This window comes from Salmo salar, chromosome ssa06, assembly GCF_905237065.1.
Source record: "Salmo salar chromosome ssa06, Ssal_v3.1, whole genome shotgun sequence".
In the NCBI taxonomy this organism is placed as follows: Eukaryota; Metazoa; Chordata; class Actinopteri; order Salmoniformes; family Salmonidae; genus Salmo; species Salmo salar.
In genome coordinates, this window is record NC_059447.1 from 33,086,439 (window position 1) to 33,109,700 (window position 23,262).

The following is a 23,262-nucleotide window of genomic DNA, read 5'->3' on the forward strand; positions in this document are numbered from 1 at the left end:
TTGGTTACAATATCTTCAAATTAATAGACGCAATGTATATTTCCAGCCAATTGACATTGTGCACTACAATAACGTACACGATTTCATTGTTCTGATTCGCTACATCACAGTCAAGTCCCTCCCCCTGCCGACACGCATCGTTCTAGACTGATATCAAAGATGGCGACTGGAACCGCGTAAATTGGGGAATCCGGAGAGGTAGTAAAATTACATATAATTGTACATTTCTTCTCTCTTTGCGACAGTAAAATTAACATATTCTCACCTCAGCATGCTAAACAGAATTTATGAACCAAATGCATGAATATTACTTTCTTTGTCCGTTCAGACTTACATAGGCCTAGCTGCACCAGAAGCCACGGACTGCTATTGCAGTACCTTCCGGATAACCCAGCACATAATCAGCAATACGAGTTAGAAGAGGTTCCAAATGTTGGGAGTTAGGGACTCTCAGCTAATGGAAGGGGGTGTGTTTGTGTATTTTTTCGAAAGTAGGCGGGAATTTATCCTTCAATTGCCTAAACACACTTCAGTTTTGCAATGTATCTATTATTACTACAGGCTCAAGCATGCCATTTATCAGTGTATACTGTTATCCAAACTTTAAGGACAGACATCAATTACAGAAATTGAATGTCCTCTCTTATCAACCATATGTGGTGGCGAGTTGTAACAAGTCACTTCTTGCTTTTTTGAAGGGGCTTATTCAGTTTGATCAATTTGGTGTTAAGATATTTCTTTATTGTTGTCTGTCTCTTATTTTTTTACATCCTTCCATTCTTCCATTCACAGTGAAATGTAAATATCCTGTATTTTGCAGTAAAACTGCTCCAAGTCACAAGTTGCTTGTCTGTTATGTTGGCTGAGTCAGTGGCTGATGTTTCCTCCATATCCTTATGACTGTGTTCTAATATCTTGCAATTGTTAGTGACACAGTGAGACGAGCAAGTCTGTTGAGGAGAAAAGAGAGATCATGGCTTTTGAGGACATCAAGAAGAAAGGAGTAGTTGGTAATTTGTGCCAGTTCTTTCCTCTAGTATCTCTTATGTTCTTTTGAAGAAATCTGTCAATAATTTAGTTATTAAAAGTCATCATCATCATTCCAATTGTCATGCAATGCCTGAAGTTCCCAGTGTGCATTACAACTCCCTCTTTCTCAGAGGTAGGGATGGAAGGGGAAGTGGGCCTTGTGGCTGGTCGCAGTCAGAGAGAGAAGAGGAGATCATACAAGGACCTGCTCAGAGAGGAGGAGGAGATTGCTGCACAGGTCCGCAAGTCCTCCAAGAAACGGCCCAAGGTAACAGCAGAACACTGGTTTCAAAAGGTAGTGCCATGTAGTTTCTGTTGGTTGTAAATTTTGTCAAATCATGACTTCTTCATTTAGGACTCAGAACTTTTCTTATTGGGAGGGGACTCCCACAAGAAGAAGAAAAAGCACAGTGAAGACTACTATTACAGAGGTAAAGGAGGAAGGAATTCTGCTCTGTCAATAAAAAATATTGAATTATTTGCGTGAATTTTATGCTGAACCGATTCATTATGTTCTCACTCTCCCTTCACTATGTTCTTTACCAGACCAGCAAGGCTCAGGCCCACCTCCCCACAAGAAGAAGCGAAAGTCGTCGGACCACTCCCCTTCCCTGTCCTCCTCGTCTTCCTCCCATCCCACAGACACAGCCATGGGGCTCCTACAGGCCATCACCTCCCCTATGGCCACCGGCTCAGACCCGAGCCCACACCTGCACAAGAAGCCCTCCTACCCCTCCTTCTCTTCCTCCCACTTCTCCAAAGACCGCAAACGTGATGGGAGCACAGGAGGAAGCAAAGGCAGCCATTCCTCTCATTCCCGCCCTATGTCCTCATCCTCCTCTTCCAAAAAGCACTCCTCCTCCAAGTCGTCGTCTCTGTTCCATGGTGGTACCGGTACCCCTAAAGGAGATCTCCTGAACATACGTGAGCCGGATGGGCTGAGGATGAAGCTCATGGTCTCGCCTAAGGAGAAGGCCGAAGGAGAGAGCTTTCCCTTCCCTCCCCACTCCTCCTCATCCTCAAAAGGGGGGATAAAAAAGGATAAGGACAGAGACCGGAAGCAGCTCTCTAAAGTCCCCAAGAAGATGCAGCAGAGCCGAGATCCACTGCCTGTTGTGGGGAAAGAAGTGGAGGTGGAGGGTAAGAGCGCCTTTGGCAAGATTTATTTCTATGAGAGACATTATTAGAAACACATTTGTCTGTGCACTAAACAACTTTTCCTGTATTTGTGTTGATTCCTGCATGAACCTTATGTCCTCTCTTTCTTGTGTCAGGGCACTACGGTGGGGGTATGGGGGGAGACAGCTCCTCCTCAGGGGGTGAACTGGAGGCAGGAGAGCTGGTGATAGACGACTCGTACAAGCATCTGTCAAAGAAAAAGAAGAAGAGCAAGAAAAGCAAGAAGAAAAAGGAGAAAGAGAAGGACAGGGAGAAAGACAAAGGCGGGAGAGAGAAGAAGCACAGCAAAGGATCAGGAGGTGATTAGAAGCTTTTGGAACGCTGCCTCTAGTCTGCCTTAGTCCTATTGCAGAAAGATGTTTAACATTGGTTACTTCAACAGTTACTTGAATTATGCATTCTAATATGTGCTCCTTGTATGCTTTCTCCAGGGGACCCATCGAGAGGCCACACCCATACCCATGGCTCAGCCAATCACTCTGCAGCTGGTGGAATGTATGCCATGGGGGCCCCCATCCCTACTCCCATCCTTACTCACCATCATCAAAGTAATGAAGTAGCAATGATGGAGAAGAAGAAAAAGAAGGAGGAGAGGGAAAGGGAAAAGCATGAGAAGGAGAAAGATAAGGTAAGAGCCGAAACAGATTGGTAGTTTAGGCTTTTAGACAGTGCTTCCTGCATTTTGTACAGTGTGTGTATATATATATATATCAAATCAAATTGTATTGGTCACATACAAAGATTTAGCAGATGTTATTGCGGGTGTAGCGAAATGCTTATATACATACATACATACATACATACATACATACATACATACACTCTGCTCATCTCCTTTCTCTCTCAGCCCAAGAAGAAGAACACAACAGCATACCAGGTGTTCTGTAAAGAGTACAGGGTCAACATCAATGCAGAGCAGCCGGGACTAGGTGGGCAGAGTTATCCCTTTTTTATAATTACATTGTAACTATTAATGATTGTGGTACATATCTTATACAAAACCTAGAGAAAGACTTTACTGTGTTTGCAGTGTTCGGGGAGCTGAGCAAAAAGTTGGCAGAGGTGTGGAAACAGCTCCCAGAAAAAGATAAACTGGTAAGTTTCACTTGAAATGGCCAATTTAAGAAGAGATTTGATTGATAATTCTGATAAACATTTGAAATCAATTTAAGAATGGCCCGCCAGCACTATGCTATGAGTCATGGTCCATGGCCTAAATTACTTCTATATACACATAGGTGTGGAAGCAGAAAGCTCAGTACCTGCAGCACAAGCAGAACAAAGCTGAGGCCACCACAGTCAAACGCAAGAGCTCCACAGATGGAGTCAAAAGCAAAGGTAAGAGCTAGAGATGCATGATAAATCTGTGAGCATATCAGAATCGAACAATATTAGCTAAAAATGCCAACATCGGCATCGGCCCAATGTCTAGTTTAACACTGACGTGCAAAACCGGTTTCAAAGCTGACGTGCTTACCTATATAACGTGAGTAGATGACGTAATGACCCCATGAAAAATACAGCGCTACACAGAACAAAAGCAGAAAAATACTAAGCGCACACTTCCAACAACTAAACCAGTTCAAGTCCAGCAGTCATTTGAAAGAGTAAGAACAGCGAGACAACTCAAAAGCGAAATCCATTAATGCCAAGATAATGGAATTCATTATGCTACTTGCTATGGGCGTCACGACTGACATTTGGACCAGCGATGTCAGCCCCATGAGAATGTTGAGTCTGACAGCACAGTGTGTCAACGCGGTATTGCATGCTCAAGAATGTGCTGGTTCTCATACCACTGCTTCCATTTCAATGGCACTTGAGAACATGTTTGAATCTTGGAAACATGAACACACCCCTAGTGCCATTCGAACAACTGACTGGAGAAATAAGGTAATCAACTGCGTCTGCAGCAGATACCCTCTGTCATGGCATTGAAACGTCTGCTCAACAAAACTGCCCACACCGACCGTGGGGTTATAACTTAGGCCGTGAACAAGCGATTCTCTCTGAGCTTCTTTACTGTGTCACCACCACACTCGTTGCTAGCTACAAGGACCGCTACTTTGATGCAGACAAACAGGGATTACGTGAAATGTAACAACGCTGGGCCAATTGTGCGCTGCCCTATGGGACAACCAATCACAACCCGGTTGTGATACAGCTTGGATTCGAACCAGTGACTGTAGTGTTGCCTCTTGCACTGAGATGCAGTGCCTTAGACCACTGCATCTATGTGTGTGCGTTAACTATTTAACTGTACTAAAATGCTTAAAAGGCTGCTAAAATGTTAAATATCGGTATCGTTTTTTTTTTGCAAGGAAAATATCAGTTATCGGTATCGGCCAAAAATGTGATATCGGCGCATCCCTAGTAAGAGCCCATCTGCAGCCACATTGGCCTTGCAGCTCTATCAGCGTTGACAGTGATTACAAGTCAATCAGTAGTCCTGTCCCTTCTCTATGCTGCTTTATCTCTCTCTCAGTAGCCCACAGGACACTCATGGTCAGTTGGTCACTGCGTGTGGTGTATTTGTGTGTGTCTCAGGCTCTATGAAGGGCATGGGGCTGGGAGCAGGGCTGGTGTCCCCCAACCGGGCGTCTGTGGGTGTGTCCCTGTCACCAGCACGGGTCCCTGATGTCGACCCCATCGATGCGGCCGCCCACCTGCAGCTACTGGGAGAGTCCCTGTCCCTCATCGGCCACCGATTACAGGAGACAGAGGTACACACACACACACCAACCAACAATTCCCTGTATCTTTTAACTTAGCTGTTGTGTCCAAACTTACTCTCTTCACCTACAACAGAAATGTCTCATTTTCACATTCATATGAGTAAAGACTGAACAAATATTTGTGTGTGACCACTAGACTAACTGCCTCTGCTCTCACTTCACTCAGGGGATGGTGGCGGTGTCAGGCAGTCTCTCTGTACTGCTGGACTCCATCTTGTGTGCCCTTGGACCCCTGACCTGCCTCACAGCACAGATCCCCCAGCTCAACGGATGTCCCCGCCAAGTCTTGGTAAATCAATCACACCTTGCCATCTATTTGAAATGTTGTTCTGAAAGGTTTCATCTCCCACTTGGGCTGTAAAGTAAAAATGTGGCTATAGTGACAGCACATTGTGTGACAGCAAGTATGTTGCATAAGGCCAGCCTGAAACATCTCTCTCCCTTTATGTCTCTTTCAGTCCAACACCTTGGACAACATTGCCTACATCATGCCAGGGCTGTGAAGCCAACAGAAACATTCCTTTCCCATCTACTGAGTGTCCTCGCCGTGAAGTAAAACATTTGGAGTGAGAGTGCCCATTATAGAAGCGTGGCTTGGGATGCAGACTATTATTTATGCAGCAAGGCATTGGAAAATGTGGATATTAATACTTTCAACATGTTTTTAAAATGTATTTTAAAATGTGTTCATTCTTCTTTTTTTGTCTTTTTTTTTTTTTTACTGAAACCTATTTTAATGAAAACTATTTTCTTTCCCTCTGGCATGTCTGTTAGCATCTTCAGATTTAACTGTATGTTCTTGTGTGAATGTGTGCGGGCGTGTGTGTTTTCTATGTGTATACAGTATCTCCAGAGGATAGTTTTTACTCAAAAGGACAAGCCAGGGCCCAAGTCTACCATTGTTCCTCTTCCATCAACATACCATGAAAATAATATATTTGACAACTATTCATGTTTGTTTTACCAGTTAATTACATAATGACTTGCTCTTTTGTATATATGCTATTTTACTGAGTATTAAGGTTTAGATTTTGATTGTAGAATGAAATTTGTATACGGTAGAAATATTTTGAGGCAACTGCAATCAAACTACTGTTGTGGGTTTTGCAGCTTTTGAAGCACAAAGCTGTAAGCCACATTTTCATTAATACATTTCTTCCTGAGTATACAGTATGGAAATGTTGACAATAAAAATGACAGTGTCAACATGCAGACTTATGACTGGTATGTACCAGCCACCTTATTTCAACTACAGCTGTTGTTCTGACACCTACACAAACCAATGACTGAATAAGGCTTATATTTATTGTAACAAACCATTGTAGTGTATCAAGATAATTTACATTTTAAGGCCAGTTATACCTACAACTGAAATTGCTATTTTTAAGTGAGTAAAGTGAATTGTACATGAACTGCAGCAGGTGCCTGCAGTGGCGGTTCTAGACCATTTCAATTGGGGGGGCCAAGTTGGGGCCAGTTGTACTGTTAGAGGGGCCAGTTACATTAGACGTTATATCATATCGTTTTGGTACGATACTGTTGTGTTCCGCCTAAAGCCGTCCCTCTAGAAAATGTGTGGGTTAAATTTAGTGTTCCGCGTTGCCACTACGGATGTAAAAAAATAACGATAGCAAAAATTAGTTATGTAAAAATTATTTCATACTCCACATTTAGGGGGGGCACAAGGGGTTCCAAAATTGTTGTCACAGGGGCTGCGTGATTAACTTCGTGTTCATACGTGTTAGAAATTGCAAGACCGTTTGGTGATACTGATGATTTGTCGCCACAAATGGTTTATTTACATGGCAAGATAAGCGAACTAACATAACTGGCTAGGATAATAAACGTGTCAGGTTAGGAGAACGAGGTCAAGGTTACGCCTCGATCACACTGGCAGTGTAGTATTTTGGTTCACCAGAAGTACATTTCCGATGGAACGCTGCGTTTGACTAGCAACATTGCGTTACAGAGGCAGTTGCTGTGCATTATATGTGGAGCATACGTTGGATTTATTGAACATAGACGGCCTGACAGAAATGGTAGCAGAAGGTGAATGTTTAACTTTTGTTGCACACACATCCAGATGATGCTGCGTACCATTTTGCGCTTGACTGTTGGTGTGATCGGTGCGTTATGAAAAGGGCTCAGTTACAACGTTACGTTGTCAAGAACTGTTGTCCCCGATGCAACCACTAGATAGAGCTGTAGGCCTACTCCATCTAGTCAAACCGGTAGAAACGAAAACAAACCATTTTTGGCGACCAATCACTGTGTATATGAAGATGGCGACATAACACAATGGTCTTCAACCTGTTCTTACCCAAGGACCGCCTTCCAGCCAAATCGGTGTTGAGGGACCCCCATCCTATATTAGCACCCGAAAAATATCACGTCTTATCATCAGGTGAATGAAGTAATCAACATTTTAAAATGAATATATTTGGTAAATCGTTTTTCATTATTTTGACCACACATTTGGAAGAGGAAGTGTAAACTCTAGCATATCATATTAGGTAGAACGGTAACACATTTTCGCTAACTGGTTAAACAAAGGTTAGCCATGTCTTGTCAAACATTTATGTCCAAATCACAAAAGCTTACCAGAAAGCCAGTGGCACTTCTGCACTGGTGGCCTATTTGCAAATGCTTTTTCAAAGCCTATGTCAGACACTCTAGTGAGTGTAATTCCAAAGACAGTGTCATTTTGTATAATTTTGACCTGCACTGTTGGAGCTTGAAGTTTAAGGATTTCACTGTACCCTGCAATTACATCTGCGACTGTAACCGATGTGAAATGGCTAGCTAGTTAGCGGTGGTGCGCGCTAATAGCGTTTCAATCGGGTGACGTCACTCGCTCTGAGACCTTGAAGTAGTTGTTCCCCTTGCTCTGCAAGGGCCGCAGCTTTTGTGGCGCGATGGGTAACGATGCTTCGTGGGTGACTGTTGTTGATGTGTGCAGAGGGTCCCTGGTTAAAGCCCAGGTTGGGGCGAGGAGAGGGACGGAAGCTATACTGTTACACGACCATGTCATTGTGATGAATAAACTGAGAAATAAAACTGACGTCATTGTATGTAGTCGTTCAAAATTCGTTTATTCTGTTGTTGATAGCAGTATTCTTAAAAACATTGAAATACAAATATTTAAATTCGCGGACCTCCGGTTGAATACCCCTGACATAATATAATGCACATCCCTTTCAGTTCTGGAAGATTATCGGTCTACACAGAGAATGTGCTCACGGGAGATTCGATTTTTTGGAAGTTTGAGCAAGTATGCCATGAACATATTGATTTGAATGTTGATGCATAATTGAAGAAGTCAGCCTACTTTACTTTTTGTCACTGCATCAAAAGACACTACAAAAACGTAGTAGGCTAAAACCTGCTTTTCTTGAAGAGCATTGACTGTACGGCTACGCCCTGAAGACTGCAGAAGCACACCGCACAGACTGATCCTTCTTCTAATGAGTCAGGACGTAGGCACGAGGAAGTTGACTAGGGTTCATACTAAATACGGCAATAATATCTGGCAATATCGCACAATCAAGAGATGGCATCAGGTCCCACACAAACAGGTACATGTAGCCTACCAATTATTCACGCAGGTTCCAGGAAGTGTAGACTTTGACTTCGCGTTTGTTTACGACTATTTCATACTCGCTTGTGCGCCGTTAACTCGCCACAAACGCACTTTACGGCCTGTCAGTTTTTAGAACTTGAGGGAGGCTGTCTCCGCATTTCGTTTGAGCTGTCTGTCCTTTGGAATTAGATGAAACGTGTTTACATCGTATGCTACATTTTATAGCCCAGGGTTTCCCAAACTCGGTCATGTGGCACGTTTTGGGTTTTTGCCCTAACACTGTACAGATGATTCAAATAATCAAAGCTTGATGATGAGTTTGTTATTTGAATCAGCTGTGTAGTGCTAGGGCCAAAAACAAAACGGACCGAGTGTGGGAAACCCTGGTATAGCCTATGAGATGTTTCGTGATTCGAGTTCGTTCTATTCATATATTTTTTTGTCTCAAAGGAAAAATATGTACAATGTCTCCATTGTTACAATACATATTTTGGCAGAACTTTCAGACATACAAAAGTCTTTGCTTATTGAACAGTACTAATGTAAACGGAAAATGAAAGCAGAGATCAGATGACCGAAGCTTGTGATGTGTGCGGGCTACTAAATCCTCCCTTTCTAAGAACACTCCATCTCCTCGCCTTGTCCCAATGCAGAGCTGAGGCTGGTCCTGCTCGGCCGGGCAAGAGCAGGACAGAGTGCAGCTGGAAACGCCATACTGGGCCGCCAGGCTTTCCTTACCCAGACTGCCAGTGAGCCAGCTGTCACTCAGGAATGTGAGAAGCACAGAGGAACCATTGCAGGGAGATGGGTAAGATACTTTGTTGAGTCTTTAAAAGGACAGTAGCCTACACACTGATCAGATGACTTAAATGTCAACCAGAGGATCTAATATTACACACTGTTTTTGCCTGCAGGTATCAGTGGTAGTCGCCCAAGACTGGTTCTGCTCAGAGCGCCCCCCGGAGGAGGTGAGGCACCATGTCTCCTCTTGCGTGGCCCTGTCCGCCCCGGGGCCTCATGCCTTCCTGCTGTGTGTCCCTGTGGACCGGCCGGCTGACATGGAGCTGCGGGCCCTGGAGGCCCTGGAGAAGGTTTTTGGCCCCACTGCAGTCAGTGGACACACCCTGGTCCTCTTCACCCACACAGACCAGATGGTTCTAGGACAACAGCTGGACGAGTACATCGCCACCAGACGTAAAGACCTGCTGGAGCTGGTGGTGATGTGTGGAGACCGCTATCACTCTCTGGAGAGGAGGAGTAGAGGAGAGAAGGATGAGAGGGAGAGTGTGGAAGAGCTGCTGGAGAAGGTTGAACAGACTGTAAAAGAGAGCGGGGTGGAGTTCTACAGCTGCCCCCTCTACCAGGAGGCTGAGGCCAGGGTGAGAGAGAAGCAGGCAGAGATAGTGCGGCAGATAAGAGAGGGAGGTGGAGGGGGAGAGGAGCTAGATGAAGAGGTGCCCTCCTCAGCCTCACCTCCAGAGCAAGAGCTAGACGATGAAGAGATGGCAAGAGTTAGGGAGGAGGCAGAGAGGAGTGTGCACAACCTGAACATAGACACCGAGGGTATTACCTCTCTTTCTCCTGCCTCCTCCTCTCCCTCATTTATCTTGTCCTTGTGGCAGGGGTTGACAGGGTGGCTGAGGAGGCTGCCCAAGATGCTGAGGATGGAGTCTCTGCTGGGGGCTTTCGTTGGCCTGTTTGTAGGTGGGCCCGTTGGGCGGATGCTGGGGGCCACTGTGGGCTCTGTAGCCACTGAAGTGGGGAGAAGGAAGACCCCGAAGACAGTGAAAAACAAATAATGGCAATGGGATCCATATCTCCAGTTATTAACCTTAAAGGGACATTTCACCATTTTTCAACTTCATATTCATCACCTCCAGCACCACCCCAATATCAACATATGTGAAAATTGTGTATTTCTGTTCTGTAGTAAAAAAGATTGAGAAAGATAAGTGTTTCCAATGACATCATCAAACATTTTGTATTTAATGCCTACTCACAATTAGTCATAATCATCTTCCTATTTTTTACTACAAAACATAGGAACGCACCATTTTCACATATGTTGATGCTGGGGTGGTGCTGGAAATGGTGACTATGAAGTAGAACAATTTTTGTTTCCCTTTGCTATTTCACTGCATCTACATTTTATTGAGCATTGTGCAATTGCCTTGTATTTGACCAACGTAGAGTCCTCACAATACTTGTTATAATATTTGTTATTTCACTGCTGGCATGCCTATTTTGTCTGGTCATATTTTCAAAACCAATTATTATAGAAGGTATGGTAGGGTCTACGAAAAACTTCAAATAAAGGGGAAGTTACATACATGATCCACTTGGTGGAGACATTGACCAAAACATTGAAGTTGAACATTCAATATTTGTGCTCAACTGAAAACAAATACCTTACTGCTAACTGAAGGAAATAAAATACAATTTCCAAGGCAATTTGTTGTGTCCTGTATATGTCACACAGTTGATACTTTTAAAACATACAATTACACATTTCTCTCAGACTGAATTTGGTCATTTATTGGCCAACATTTTCAAGCACTTTATTTAGGAGTTGAGTATAGGCTACTTTTTGAAATGAAGATTTTCACATGATGCATGATAGATAACGGAGACCTCCGCTATAGACGGACCATCTGCAGCAGTGTGTGTTAGCTGAGGACAATTGCTGGAGCGTGTAGAGGGCGTTAATAATAGTGGTGATGAGTGTGGAGTCCTAAGTGAAAGTGCCTCTGACTTTGGAAAACACTGAAGCACTGCTCTCAAAGCTTCATCTCTTTTCTCTTTATGCAAAAGAGTAGGTTACGGGGTTGACATTGATGTAATTGATACTCTGTTAAAACCATCAGTCAAACCCATCTTTACATCTCTCTCTTTAAGTTTCTCTCCCTCTCTCTCTAAGCTGACAGAGACCCTGCCTGTGGAACAGCTAGGCGTTTCCGAATGTGGGTGGTCCGCCGAGGGAGGGAGAGAGAGAATTAGTCCAGCTCTCATGTTTCCCGAAAAGAGAGGGAGGAAAGGAACGAGAAAGAGAGTGGGGAGAGAGCGAGAAAGAGGAGAGAGTGAATACGTGTGCGCAAGCGAGAGAAAGAGAGTGAGAAAGAGAGAGAACATGCTCTGGGATTACATCTGTCTTCCAGATGTGGCCTCCACAGTTGTCTGAAACAGGAAAAAAAGAAAGTTTAAAAGTAAAGGAAAATTGGTGCTAAACAGTTTTTTATTGTTAAGGATTACGCATACAGTACAGTGCGGACTACAGTATAGCGGTCTACATTGAACCAGGGTATGATGCCAGTTCATTCCTTATGAAACTGCAATGAAATGACGTGGTGCACCCGTCCAGTAGACCCCTTGAAGATAATGCATATAAAAAAGAACACCTGTCCAAATATTGTTCTGTCTTATTGGATATGCATCAGCGAGAGGACAGTGAGTAATGATAGAGGGAGATAAGAAGAAAGAATAAGAATGGATGAGAGAAGGGTGGAAAGCAGGGAGATGGATTTCCATACGCAGATAATGTGAGCTGAGGCAACCATGCCGTTAGGCCTAAATCAGAGGGAGGCTGTATCTCGTCTGTGTAGACAGTTGTGGCCCAGGGTTGGTCCTCAGAGGCTGAAGCCTCATCAGGACGGCAAAGGATGCAGAGTTGATTTGTGCCTGTATGCATAACCAACGCCAAAAATCTGAACAAACAACTCATGGAATCACTAGTGACCCATCATTAACACAACGGCTGTAACTTCTGAAGCTCTCCCTCAGAGCAAAAATGTTGTTCTAAGGACCTTGTGGTCCCCCATTGAAGTGGGGGCAGCAATATTTTTTTGTTATCATTGCGCAAACCAAAGGAAAATAAACAGGATGACACACTTTTTCCTCCACCGCAGACAAGGCCTCTCCCTTTGCTAGCTTACGCAGCACTCACCGTAAACTACTCAAAATATCAACAGGACAGGACTGATTACAACCACAGTATACCCTCTAATACACATCAAATACTGTCTGGTCTCTTTGTGGTTTGTTGAGAAGAACATCTGAATAAAAATACAGCAGGCTACAAAAGCATTGGCTAAATGAATCTGGATCATATAAAAAGAGACGGTTTCATCCCTGGAGGTAATCACAGAGGAAATAACAAATACTACGCGTGCCAACCCGAATTTACAAAAATACGTTTTGAGAAAGGTAGACAGAAACGTTTATAAAAAATGTGGGCTAATAATGTGGTGATATGGTGTGTTTAGATATTAGAAAGGCCTTTTGATGGTGGCTAGCCTACTGGGTGGGTAGCAAGTGGTATGCCAACTTGGAAATTCAAGGTTGATTGTTACTTTGCATCATACAATATTTTGCTTTGCATATAGCGAGGCATACTGTTATAATTATATCGCAGCCCATGCTGTTCCCCTTCCAACAGAGCAAGGCCTAAAAAGTTAGGTCCAGCGGGCCTGCCTGCCTGCTCTCCTCTCTCCTCACCAAGTGTTCTCCATGGCACAGGCTCTAAGTCCACTCATCTTTTTCCTATTAGTGCTGTTTTCATGTTCCTTCCTGTAGCGTGAGCGTGTGTGTGTCTGCAATTGTTTACGGAGCACTGTGAGGAGCTAACATTTGCCCTATCCGTGTGTGGGTTGGTGCGACAACTCATAAAGCCAAGATGAAAGCTTCGGCCAAGTTAGCAAATAATAATGCAAGGAAGATGTGTCCATTGTAACGGCGCATTGAAGGGTTTGAAGATGTTTATAGCTGGCTGGCAATATTCAAGTAGTTGACGTTGAATGGTAGTGTCAGTTTATTGCTTCATGAGGTGATATGTCATGCCAAACACATGATTTACTATTATGGCTTTTGACATTTTTTACCTTAGAAGTTACCTCTGTCAATAATCACATGGAACAGTTAACATAGAACTTCCAAATTAATCCGTATATTTCAGTCTCTAGACCATTTGACACTGCTATGATTGGTAAAGCATGCAATACATATTCTGTAGCTATTAAAAAAATGTATTATAATGCACAACTGAAAGCAAGGACAGCACTAATTTTCTTAGAGGAGTACAATTAGTGCATGATTTCACGCAAATCAATGTAAGTGTCAGGACAAAGAAGAGACCACAGCCAACATGATTGTAGGCCTACAATCACGTACATCTGCCGAGGTTAGGGGAGCTAGCACAATCCAGTGGACGGACGGACGCACGCATGCACACAGCCAGCCTCACATGCATCAACAGCTGGACTGATGTTTAGGATGGGAGAAGCACGACTGGGTGGAAGTGGACTGGTGCAGTCAGCCAATATGAGAGTCACCATTCATCCCCTCACACATTGCTGGCCTGCCTTGGACCTGAGCCAGATGTAGAGCGGAAGCTAGCGGAGAGGGACGAAGATGGAGACAGAAGAGGGGGAGTGTAGCGAAAGAGAAATTAAGAGAGAGAATTAGGAAGTTATTTTGGAACTTTTGTGAGTGTAATGTTCACTGTTTTTTATTGTAATGTAAACATGTTTCCCATGCCAATAAAGCCCCTTGAATTGAATTGAATTGGAGAGAGAGAGAGAGAGAGAGAGAGAGAGAGAGAGAGAGAGAGAGAGAGAGAGAGATGTTCGGAATCTGTCAGGAGGAGTGTACAGTATGTGGTACCACAGGAAGGAAGAGGGGTGTGGATGGACAAGAGGCAATTACATAAGGAGGAGGAGGAGGCAAAACTGAGCCATCTTAAAAAGACATCCAAGCCAAATTTCCCAACAGCTTTGGAAAGAGTTTTAAAAAGAGTTATCTGTGTTGCAGTGAAAGTTTTAGAACTTGGGATAAAGGGCTGGGAGGACTGGGTTGTTGTTTGTGTGACAGTTCTTAAGGGTTTGTGGTTTTACACCACACCTACAAAAGCCAGTGCTTGAGAATTTACAGGAGGGGAGGGGCCTGACTCCGGACTAATGACGACTCACTATGGGCTGAGGGTGCTGGATGGTCCCAGAGCTGGCCATAACTGATGAATAGTGTGGTCCACACTAACTGACATGCGCCGTTGGCTATAAGTGGGTGCGGTGAGCAGAGCCTTTTGAAGCTGGGTCCGTGGGCTGTGTTTGAACCATCAGCAGAGACCCTACTCGCTGTAATGGACACCAACCTGTGGTTTGATCAGGGGCTCCGGCAGGCCAAAACAAGCACACACTTTCCTCCAATTGTATTACTGGGCTTGGGGGAGGTGATGGTATTATTTCTGCTACAACACTGGTTTAATTCAAGGCAGATTTGACCCCAGCCTCACTTCTCCAGTTCAACTCATTGGATCAAGTCATAATCCTGCCTCAATCACATGAATAAGACACAGAGGGGCGATGCACTCGTTCTTACCGCATACGTCAAATGTCACTCTGGTCCACATGCAAGTCATGTGGCTCATGATGATACCATTTCATCTGAAAGTTGAGGGAGCTTAACAGAGATCTACAGAGACGAAAGGAGAAGACAGACAAGTAGGACGAATGGTGCCACGCCACATTGACACAGAATCAACTTGGAGCTCTGTGGCTCTGCTGTTTGCACAGATCCACAACCCAGCCCAAGATTCAGTGGATTACACGCTGTCCATGCCTTTTTACAATGCTGAAGTTACTTGGTGGCAAGTTGATGTATTAACATGGCAAGTACTTGTCCACCAGAGGCAATGTGAGAGCCTGTTAACATCTAGTAAACCATGAGCTACGGTTTGACGTGTCGTACTTGGTATTCATATTTGACTGTTTAGAAACGGGGGACCATTATTCTGGAGAAATTCTGAAGGTTGCGTTGCCACAACCACACATAGGCCTACTGTAGGCCTACACTGCACCCGATAAACTAGTGGCTGACCCATCACACCTCTTCACAGGAATAATGCACCAAACCGTCCCTAAACAGCAGAGCCTTATGAGGCGTTTACTGTGAGCTATGACTAAACTAAGGCATCTTCGAGCACTCTGCGAAACATCCAAATTCCACCCCAGAAATACAGGCCTTTCTCCAAAACACATAATAACTCCTGTTCAAAGGCCCTATCTTGTACTATCATTTCAAAGGGGCCAAACACAAAACATACTCACACTCAACCTTGAGCTAGCTAATGAGAATGGGGCCCGGGCGAGGCAGGCTTTTCCAGTGACTGCGCAGCAGGCAGCGGATAGCAGCGGTTGTGGTTGCGGTTGGTTGCCGTTTGGTGTGTGACTCGGTCCGGCTCCCACGCAGTTGAAACCAGGGGTCCCGGAGCGGCGGGTGCTACTGAGGCCCCTGATCCTCGCGAGGGATCTGAGTTTGAAATGAGAGACAGGCCGTCGGCACTCAGGGACGGCCCTCTGATTTGTTCTGTGGTTCCTTTGATAGCATGCATCCTACAGAAGAGAGGGAAACATTCAAAGATGACAGAGACAGGTCTTGGGGAAAACAGGTTTTAATCCATGGAGCTTCAATTGCTGCACTTCGGTCACAGCCTCCCCAGAGAGGGCAGGGGAGTCAAGCTGAGAGTGATAAGCTAATATAACGTACAGTTAAAACACAATAACGTACAGTTTCTGACAGCAATTAGAATAGTATTCTCTTTAAAGAGATTGAAGGGGATCTTAAGCGCTTACAAATTTGTAACATATTGTACGAATTGGAATTCATAACACATCATACAAATTGCATTTATTTATTTATTTGCAGGACCCAACCCAGTAAGCAAAATGACGTTAGACGTCTTTTCCAGACGAAGTAAACATTATATCACAATAATCATTTTAAATATAGAAAGAGGAGCCAGCTGAAGAACGCAACAGAATAATTAGTATTGCTCCAATTTGCCACACATACACTTACAGTATGTTAGCTTTATCAGAATCTTTCAAACTGACAGTCCAACCTTCAAAATAAACCAACAGACCACTTATTGTTTAGTTCAATGCACTGACTGTACTGATAATAGCATCTGCTGAATGACCAAAATTGAAATGCAAAAACAAACAGTTGCAAAGCATGCTTGGTATTATTCTAATGAGCTCCACCCCCCAAACAAGTACACATTTGGTTGGTGCTGACCAGATCCAAATCTGAACAAATCATAGACGTCTAGGCTATATTTCACAAGTTTGAATATCACTGTACAGTATGGCACAGTTTAGTACAGTAGAGTAGAGTAGAGAGTACAGCACAGTACATTTCGGTACCAAACAGTACAGTTTAATTCAGTAGAGCACAGTACAGTTTAGTTCAGTAGAGTAGAGTAGCCTACATTAGAGTAAAGTACAGTAGGGTACAACCCTGTACACCATACTTTACTGTACTCTAGTGTGCTCTACTGTATTGTACTCTACTCTACTGCACTCTACTCTACTTTTATTTACTGTACTGTGTACTGTAATGTACTGTAGGTACTCTGCTGTGCTCTAATGTATTGTATTGTGCTATGCTGTCCAAACTTGTGAAACATAGATGTCTATGATTGGGCCAAATCAAGGCTGGTCCGGACCGGACCAAATCTTAACAAATTATAGACGTCTATGTTTGGGCCATATAAAGACAGGTCCGGACCGGATCAAAAATCAACGTCCTTGGACGTTGAAATCAAAGTTGGTTGGGACTGCACCAAAAAAAGTGCTTAGTGGGAACATATCATACGAAATGGATGAAGTTGTACACAAAATGTACATTTTGTATTGGTAGTACTGGGCTCCTAACTTCTAAAAGATAGAAGCAAAACACAAAATGAAGGAATACCAGAAAATATTTTGACATCAATTGAGATATAGCCTATATTGGGCCTAGTGCTTTTTACACAATGAAGAAACCGAATATTCCACAAATTACTTTCAATGAGAGGTATTTGTATCAACATTATAGCTGTTTATAATAACCATATTAGCCCATCACTGGCTATAGTGAATGATAATTCTTCACATTTCACAGATGAAACGTCCAAGCTGCAACTGCATGCCAACCATTTTATCTCAATCAGTTTCATGGGAATATGCATTTAGATTTTCTCGAATGATGAGTGAATTTTAGAGCAGATGGTGTTATCGAGCTACAGCCTACCTGTATTTTGTTTCAATCAAAACACATATTTAGCCTTGTGGCGCATGCTGTTGAGTTATGAGATCCTTTATTAAACGATCACCATTCTGAGAAGTTCCGGAGCTGAAACAACGGTAGAGGGAAGCGTAATCATTACAAGAAATTCAAATTCCAGGTTGCACAGCAAAATATTTAGGAGCATCTGCGACCAAAATGGCTGACTTTAGAGTCCTGGTGGTACACCAATTCTGCCCAATTTTTGGGGACCCGCTTTGGCTCGTGACCGCTACTTTCAAATCTACTGGCTGAAATTATACAAAACCTCTGTAGCGTCACTTTAAGGCAACATTCTAAATACATTATTGGTGATAGTCAATAATCAATATGGTAGTAATCTGTCATTCCTGATTTTGTCAAATAAAATTTCACCCTGATGTCCATGCTTTGGCACGTTCATTTTGGTCACATTTAAATCAATGTGTCAGTCTGCGATAAAGCGTTTGCAAGACTGCCATGAAAATATGAAAATATAATCTAAACATGATCTAAAGAAAATGTTTAATCCCTCACACAGCATATTCCTACACAAATGTGTTTCAGTTTGTGCATGGTTTGTTTAAAGGCGTGGGCTTGAGAGAGAAATCAGTGTGAGAGACAAACCGTGAGAGAAACAGACAGATCGGGGCTACTTTGATGTGCTTCGGTGTTGGGTGCTGCTAGGAATAGATGCTAGATAGAAAAAAAGCACACATCGCAGATTCAATGGACAAATGTCTGTCTACAGACCACTACAGTAGAACTGTGTGTGTGTCGCACAATAACTCACAAGAGACTCACACTCATCCATGTGTGCAGACTCAAGTTGTCAATCACGTGAACTGAAAAAAAAGAAATGAAGAAAAAACCTTTTTCTCCCAAATATCCTCAAGCGAGGCAGACAACCGACACGCCTTTAAAGGGAATCAAAACAGCCTCCACCACATTTCAATCTTTGTTGTATTATGTTCCCTCCAGAAGGAGAAGGAAAAGTAGTATTTGTGTGATCAGAAATCTGCGACCAATATGCTCCCCATATGTCTGACTTTAGCGTTGTGTCTTTCAACTCCGGTCTTGTTTTTGTTTTGGAGGAATTTGGCTTTTCTGCACATATCTAGTTATCTATTCTTTGCTCTTATATACCCAGGGTATTAAGTGAAGCCTGTCTTTGTGTGGATGCTGACAGCCCATCACTTAGCAGTGACTGTATGGTTTGCTTTATCAATAGCACATACAGCAGTATTAGGAAAAAGGGCCTAAATGGGGCCATAGGCCTACATTAGACACAGACAGAGCCCTGTAAACAGATCATGTAGAACTGCAGTTCAGATATGAAGCACATCAAGAAACGTCAATGTTTTTTCAATCTACATTCCAAGATTACTTCATTTCCATCACACAGCCAGACTAGAGTTGCAGCCAACATCTGAACACTTCATCATTCATTGAAATATTACAGACACTAAGTTCAGTAACTCACAGCCATAGTTTGAAAAATTCATCTGTGTATTCACGTCTATTGCCATGACTCAACGTGGTTCAACATGGTCTCTGTACAACAGTAATTATCTATGAGGCTGTCATATTTATTTGCCTAGTAATTTTAGACTGCTGAAGTTGGTAGGTCAGTGTGCACGTTGCGTCGTGTAGATTGTTAGATCGTGTCAGATTGAAGAAGTAACAGATTGTGTTGATTTTTCCTTATTTGAGGCAGGGTGGTCCCGCTACAGCCTAGTGTCTGGGACTGTCACAACAACGTGACCCCTGAACATTTCCAACACACACTCACCCCTGTCCCATCTGTAGGGCGAGGGAGCAATCCTCCCCAATAACAAAGCTGCCATTGACACTGACCCTAACCTCCTTCCTCCACCCCTCCATCCCCCTGGTCCTCATCACCCTCCCACGTTGCCTGCCCGGGCGCAGTGCTGGGCTGGCCATAGGGCCCCGGAATGCGGTTCAGGTGGAGAGCTGTGCTGTTTCCAATTAGCAGGGTATAAATTAGCATTGCTCTCTCCTGTCTCCTCTCCAAACATTGCTGTCTCCCCATTCTTTTTGACCCCTCCACACGTCACTCTTGCTCTGACCTCCCCTCTGCCACTCCGCCACATAAATTTCCTCTCTTTATGGCTCTTGTCTGCAGCCCCTGCACTACCTTCTCTCATGCTCAGTGTGGTTAACGTGCAGTGCATTTGGTATAAAGTTCTTTGTCGTCGGTCAATGAGTGTATAAATCCAGTGTTTTATATTTGAGTCTGAAAGGATATATACCTCCCAGGTTTACTGTAACTCTGCTCAAGTCCTGTACAGAGGACAAGGACAAAGACGGACTCATATATAGTTTCTGTCTGCAATCCAGTATACTGTATGTTGGGTCATATTAATATTCAATTACAAAAGTAGAATGTGCAAAATGTGAAACTGGACTAGTTACAACATATTTGCGAGCTCTTTTTCCACAGGTCAGTCTGTTAAATGGAGTGTTATTTTTCCACAGGTCAGTCTGTTAAATGGAGTGCTCTTTTTCCACAGGTCAGTCTGTTAAATGGAGTGCTCTTTTTCCACAGGTCAGTCTGTTAAATGGAGTGCTCTTTTTCCACAGGTCAGTCTGTTAAATGGAGTGCTCTTTTTCCACAGGTCAGTCTGTTAAATGGAGTGTTATTTTTCCAGGGCAAATAGATCAGGCTCAGTGTAGCCAAGTAGGACCTGAGGTCAACCTGGCACTAAGGGTTCACATCTGTTTAAATAAATCCTCCACGGTGCCATCAGCAGTATAAACACACACACACACACACACACGCACAAAAAACACACACGTAGAGAAACACACACAGTGATAGTTTTTCATCATTAACTTTTTTCACATTCCCGCTTTTGGCACCTGTCATCCCTATATTTTTTTATTTTGTTTTTTACGAGCGTGGGCTGCCGTTACTGAGAACACAGCACATGGGAGGGAAATTTACAGAGCGTGTCCTCCCCAGACCGCGCACGTTCGCAGGGATCAAATGCTCCCAAGGTGTCCTACTTATAACTCTATATTTTCCCCTGCCAGACCCCCCCCCACTTCCACTGCACTCTTTTATAGAGCCCGAGACCTCCGCTTGCCCTCTGAGATCTCACTTTATGAGCCCCAGCTCATCCCTTGACTTGTAGAGAAAACAAGACCGAAGCAGCCTTTTATAGGGCTGCTGGGGAAAAGACAGGGGAAAGGCCCAAAAAAAGAGAAAGTATGGTTTAGTCTCCTGCTCCCTGCGCATCAGAAGGAGACATGGGGAGGGTGATAGAGGGAGAGAAAGAGAGAACGAAGAGGGAAGAACTGCGGAGAAGAGAGGAGCAGTTTGCTGAGGAAGTGGTCATGCTGTGTTTTGCAGCAGCCTGCCACCAGTGTCTGCACCAGCGACCAGACCAGCATCCCCTCTTCAACTGGCATTCCCTCCATTCAGCTGACCGGGAGGGTGAGGGGGGTGAGGATGCAGAGAAAAAGAGAGAGAACAGAGACGAGGGAGTGAACTCTCCTCCCTGACACAGGCTCACTCGTGGGCTCCCTCCTCCGCAGGAGTCCCGTGCCTCTTTAGATAAACACAGCGGATCAGTTAACAGCTTTCACCTCCCTCACTCCCTCTATCCCTCCTTCCCTCCTTCCCTCTCCAGATGTTTGGCCCATGCAGGTGCACCCAGGGCTGAGGAGTGGAGATCTCCAGCATCGATTGGAATGCTGCTCCTCCATCCATCTCCATCAGTGGAGACGCCATTTGTTTGACTTGAGATGTGATTGTGTTTTCCCTTCCCCACACCTGCAGCTTCCTCTGGACCTACCCTGAGACCTATGATCAATCGCATTGACTTGGGAAAATAGTAGCAGAGCAGCTGCAGCCCCATGCTTTATGAGTTCTGCCTGTGGTTCCAGGCAACCTGTGGATGAACAACATCCTGAGCACAGTTTAATTATCAAAGTGTTATTCCCATCAGGCTAAACCCAGGAACACATTTTATGTTCCTCTTATATTCTTGCAATGGAGTAATCAGGCTCTACCCCATCTGTTTTAAGCTGTTGCTCTCGCTTCCCTTTCTGCACTGCTGCGACTTTGTGTCATTCAACAGACTGTGTTTTATATGGACTAAATGCTCCTCTAACTCTGTCTTATCATGCACCAGGCCCAACCTCATTAGTCAATAGCGCTCAGCAACTGGTAGTAGGGAGTTCTGAAGAGACGGCCCAAACTTAGCAGTGCTCATTTCAACACGGTGGGCTACCCTGTTGTTCAAATCCTCTCAAGCTGTTCCAGACATCTGACAACCGCTACTTTTATTTATTGACTTCATTTTGCTCAGAGGGCAGGTTTTACTTCTCCCCGAGTGATGCAGAGTTAATGTAGAGCTGTGCACTGCAAGTGTTTTTTCTCTCCCCTTTAAACCGTACTTAAGCGTTTAAACACTCTGGGTAATGACGTGATGTTGTGGAAGTGAAAAACCATGCCGGATAAAAAAAAGACAAACATCCCTGCAGGCTTTCCTTGAGAAGAGAGGAAGCCATCGAGGAGAGGATGAGAGAGAGGAGGACCCTGTTAATCAAAATGAATGAGCACCTCTTAGGGCCCTTGTGTCGACTGAGCTAGGAGCGCTCAGAAACCCCTGGGCTGAGTCACTGCTTGCTCAGAGTGTGAAGAGAGAACCAGATTCTCTCCCACACACAGACAAGATATCACCCCAACCAATTCTAGGTTTCTGTTGTATTAATTGTTTTCTCTTCTTTGCTTACTTTTCCAACATGTTGAATATTTATATGGACGTCATATTTTGTCAGTGTATCCCTTTAGAAATGATTAAATAGTCTATTTATGATGAAGAACTCTTCTCTCACATTCGTCAGCACAACGAGGGAGGACTTCAGTTGGCATCTGATAGATCCTCCCGGAAATTGGAACGATCACATATCAAATGTATCTTAACCAGCATTTTTACCTTTCGCCAGTTGGTTTTAAATTCCACAAACTCCACTGCTGCTCTACTGTCAAAAGTAAGAGTCTGCTATGAAAATGAAAGTAACAGACATACAATGGTGATTCCATACTGCATTTCAAACACAATGTTTGTGTATGCAATTTAAAAACAAGAGTTACTTGGAGTGAGCACATATTACAATGATCAATGAATTAAAAGAGCTCTGATTGTTGGCAGAAGCTCAGAAGGGAGGGTTTCAGTTTCCCCAAGTTATTATTACATAAATGCCTTTTGAGTATGGAGATCATCATGTTTTGCTGTGTCTGTTTTCCTTTGGATGCATTGAAGTGATTCTCCCTACTGTAGCTCTACTGCCTTATAGAATGGCTCCCCAGAGCAGCTTTTTCAAATTTGGGGCTTGCGACACTCAGCCAAAAGCCGCAAATTACCCCCCTCTAGCAGCAGCGAATTAGGAACAATTTTGTGTTTGCTATAAAAAAAAAACAGGGTAGAGAGAAGCAAGGGGAAATGTAGCTTACACCAGGGACCACCAACGGAGGCAACATGGGATGAACAGCTCGCTGGCCGACAGATTGGGTGGCAGGGCGGTGCTTTTACGCTTACTCTCTAATCTCTGATCATCACAGCAATCAGCTTTATCACATCACTGCTACATAGTATAACACAACATTCATTACATACAGTAAGAATTACTGGA

At 43.8% G+C, this 23,262-nt stretch overlaps 2 protein-coding genes across 3 annotated transcripts; both read left to right on the forward strand.

Moving 5' to 3' along the window:
- The first annotated feature begins 114 nt into the window (after nt 1–114).
- On the forward strand, nt 115–6,155 carry LOC106607053 (HMG box-containing protein 4). The gene is made up of 13 exons (XM_014203614.2): nt 115–198; nt 929–1,010; nt 1,161–1,297; nt 1,385–1,460; nt 1,576–2,169; nt 2,304–2,507; nt 2,640–2,836; nt 3,056–3,137; nt 3,239–3,303; nt 3,447–3,546; nt 4,756–4,931; nt 5,110–5,232; nt 5,402–6,155. The coding sequence occupies exons 2-13, from the start codon at nt 974–976 to the stop codon at nt 5,444–5,446; spliced, it is 1,836 nt and encodes a 611-aa protein (XP_014059089.1). The 5' UTR covers nt 115–198; nt 929–973; the 3' UTR covers nt 5,447–6,155.
- Nucleotides 6,156–7,191: 1,036 nt separating this feature from the next.
- On the forward strand, nt 7,192–10,974 carry LOC106607051 (GTPase IMAP family member 7). Of its 2 annotated transcripts, none has more exons than XM_014203612.2 (3): nt 7,192–7,347; nt 9,177–9,331; nt 9,438–10,974. In XM_014203612.2, the coding sequence occupies exons 1-3, from the start codon at nt 7,242–7,244 to the stop codon at nt 10,320–10,322; spliced, it is 1,146 nt and encodes a 381-aa protein (XP_014059087.1). In that variant the 5' UTR covers nt 7,192–7,241; the 3' UTR covers nt 10,323–10,974. The 2 variants fall into 2 exon arrangements, with proteins under 2 accessions (XP_014059087.1, XP_014059088.1); XM_014203613.2 differs by lacking the exon at nt 7,192–7,347 and adding an exon at nt 8,100–8,518.
- Nucleotides 10,975–23,262: the final 12,288 nt, after the last annotated feature.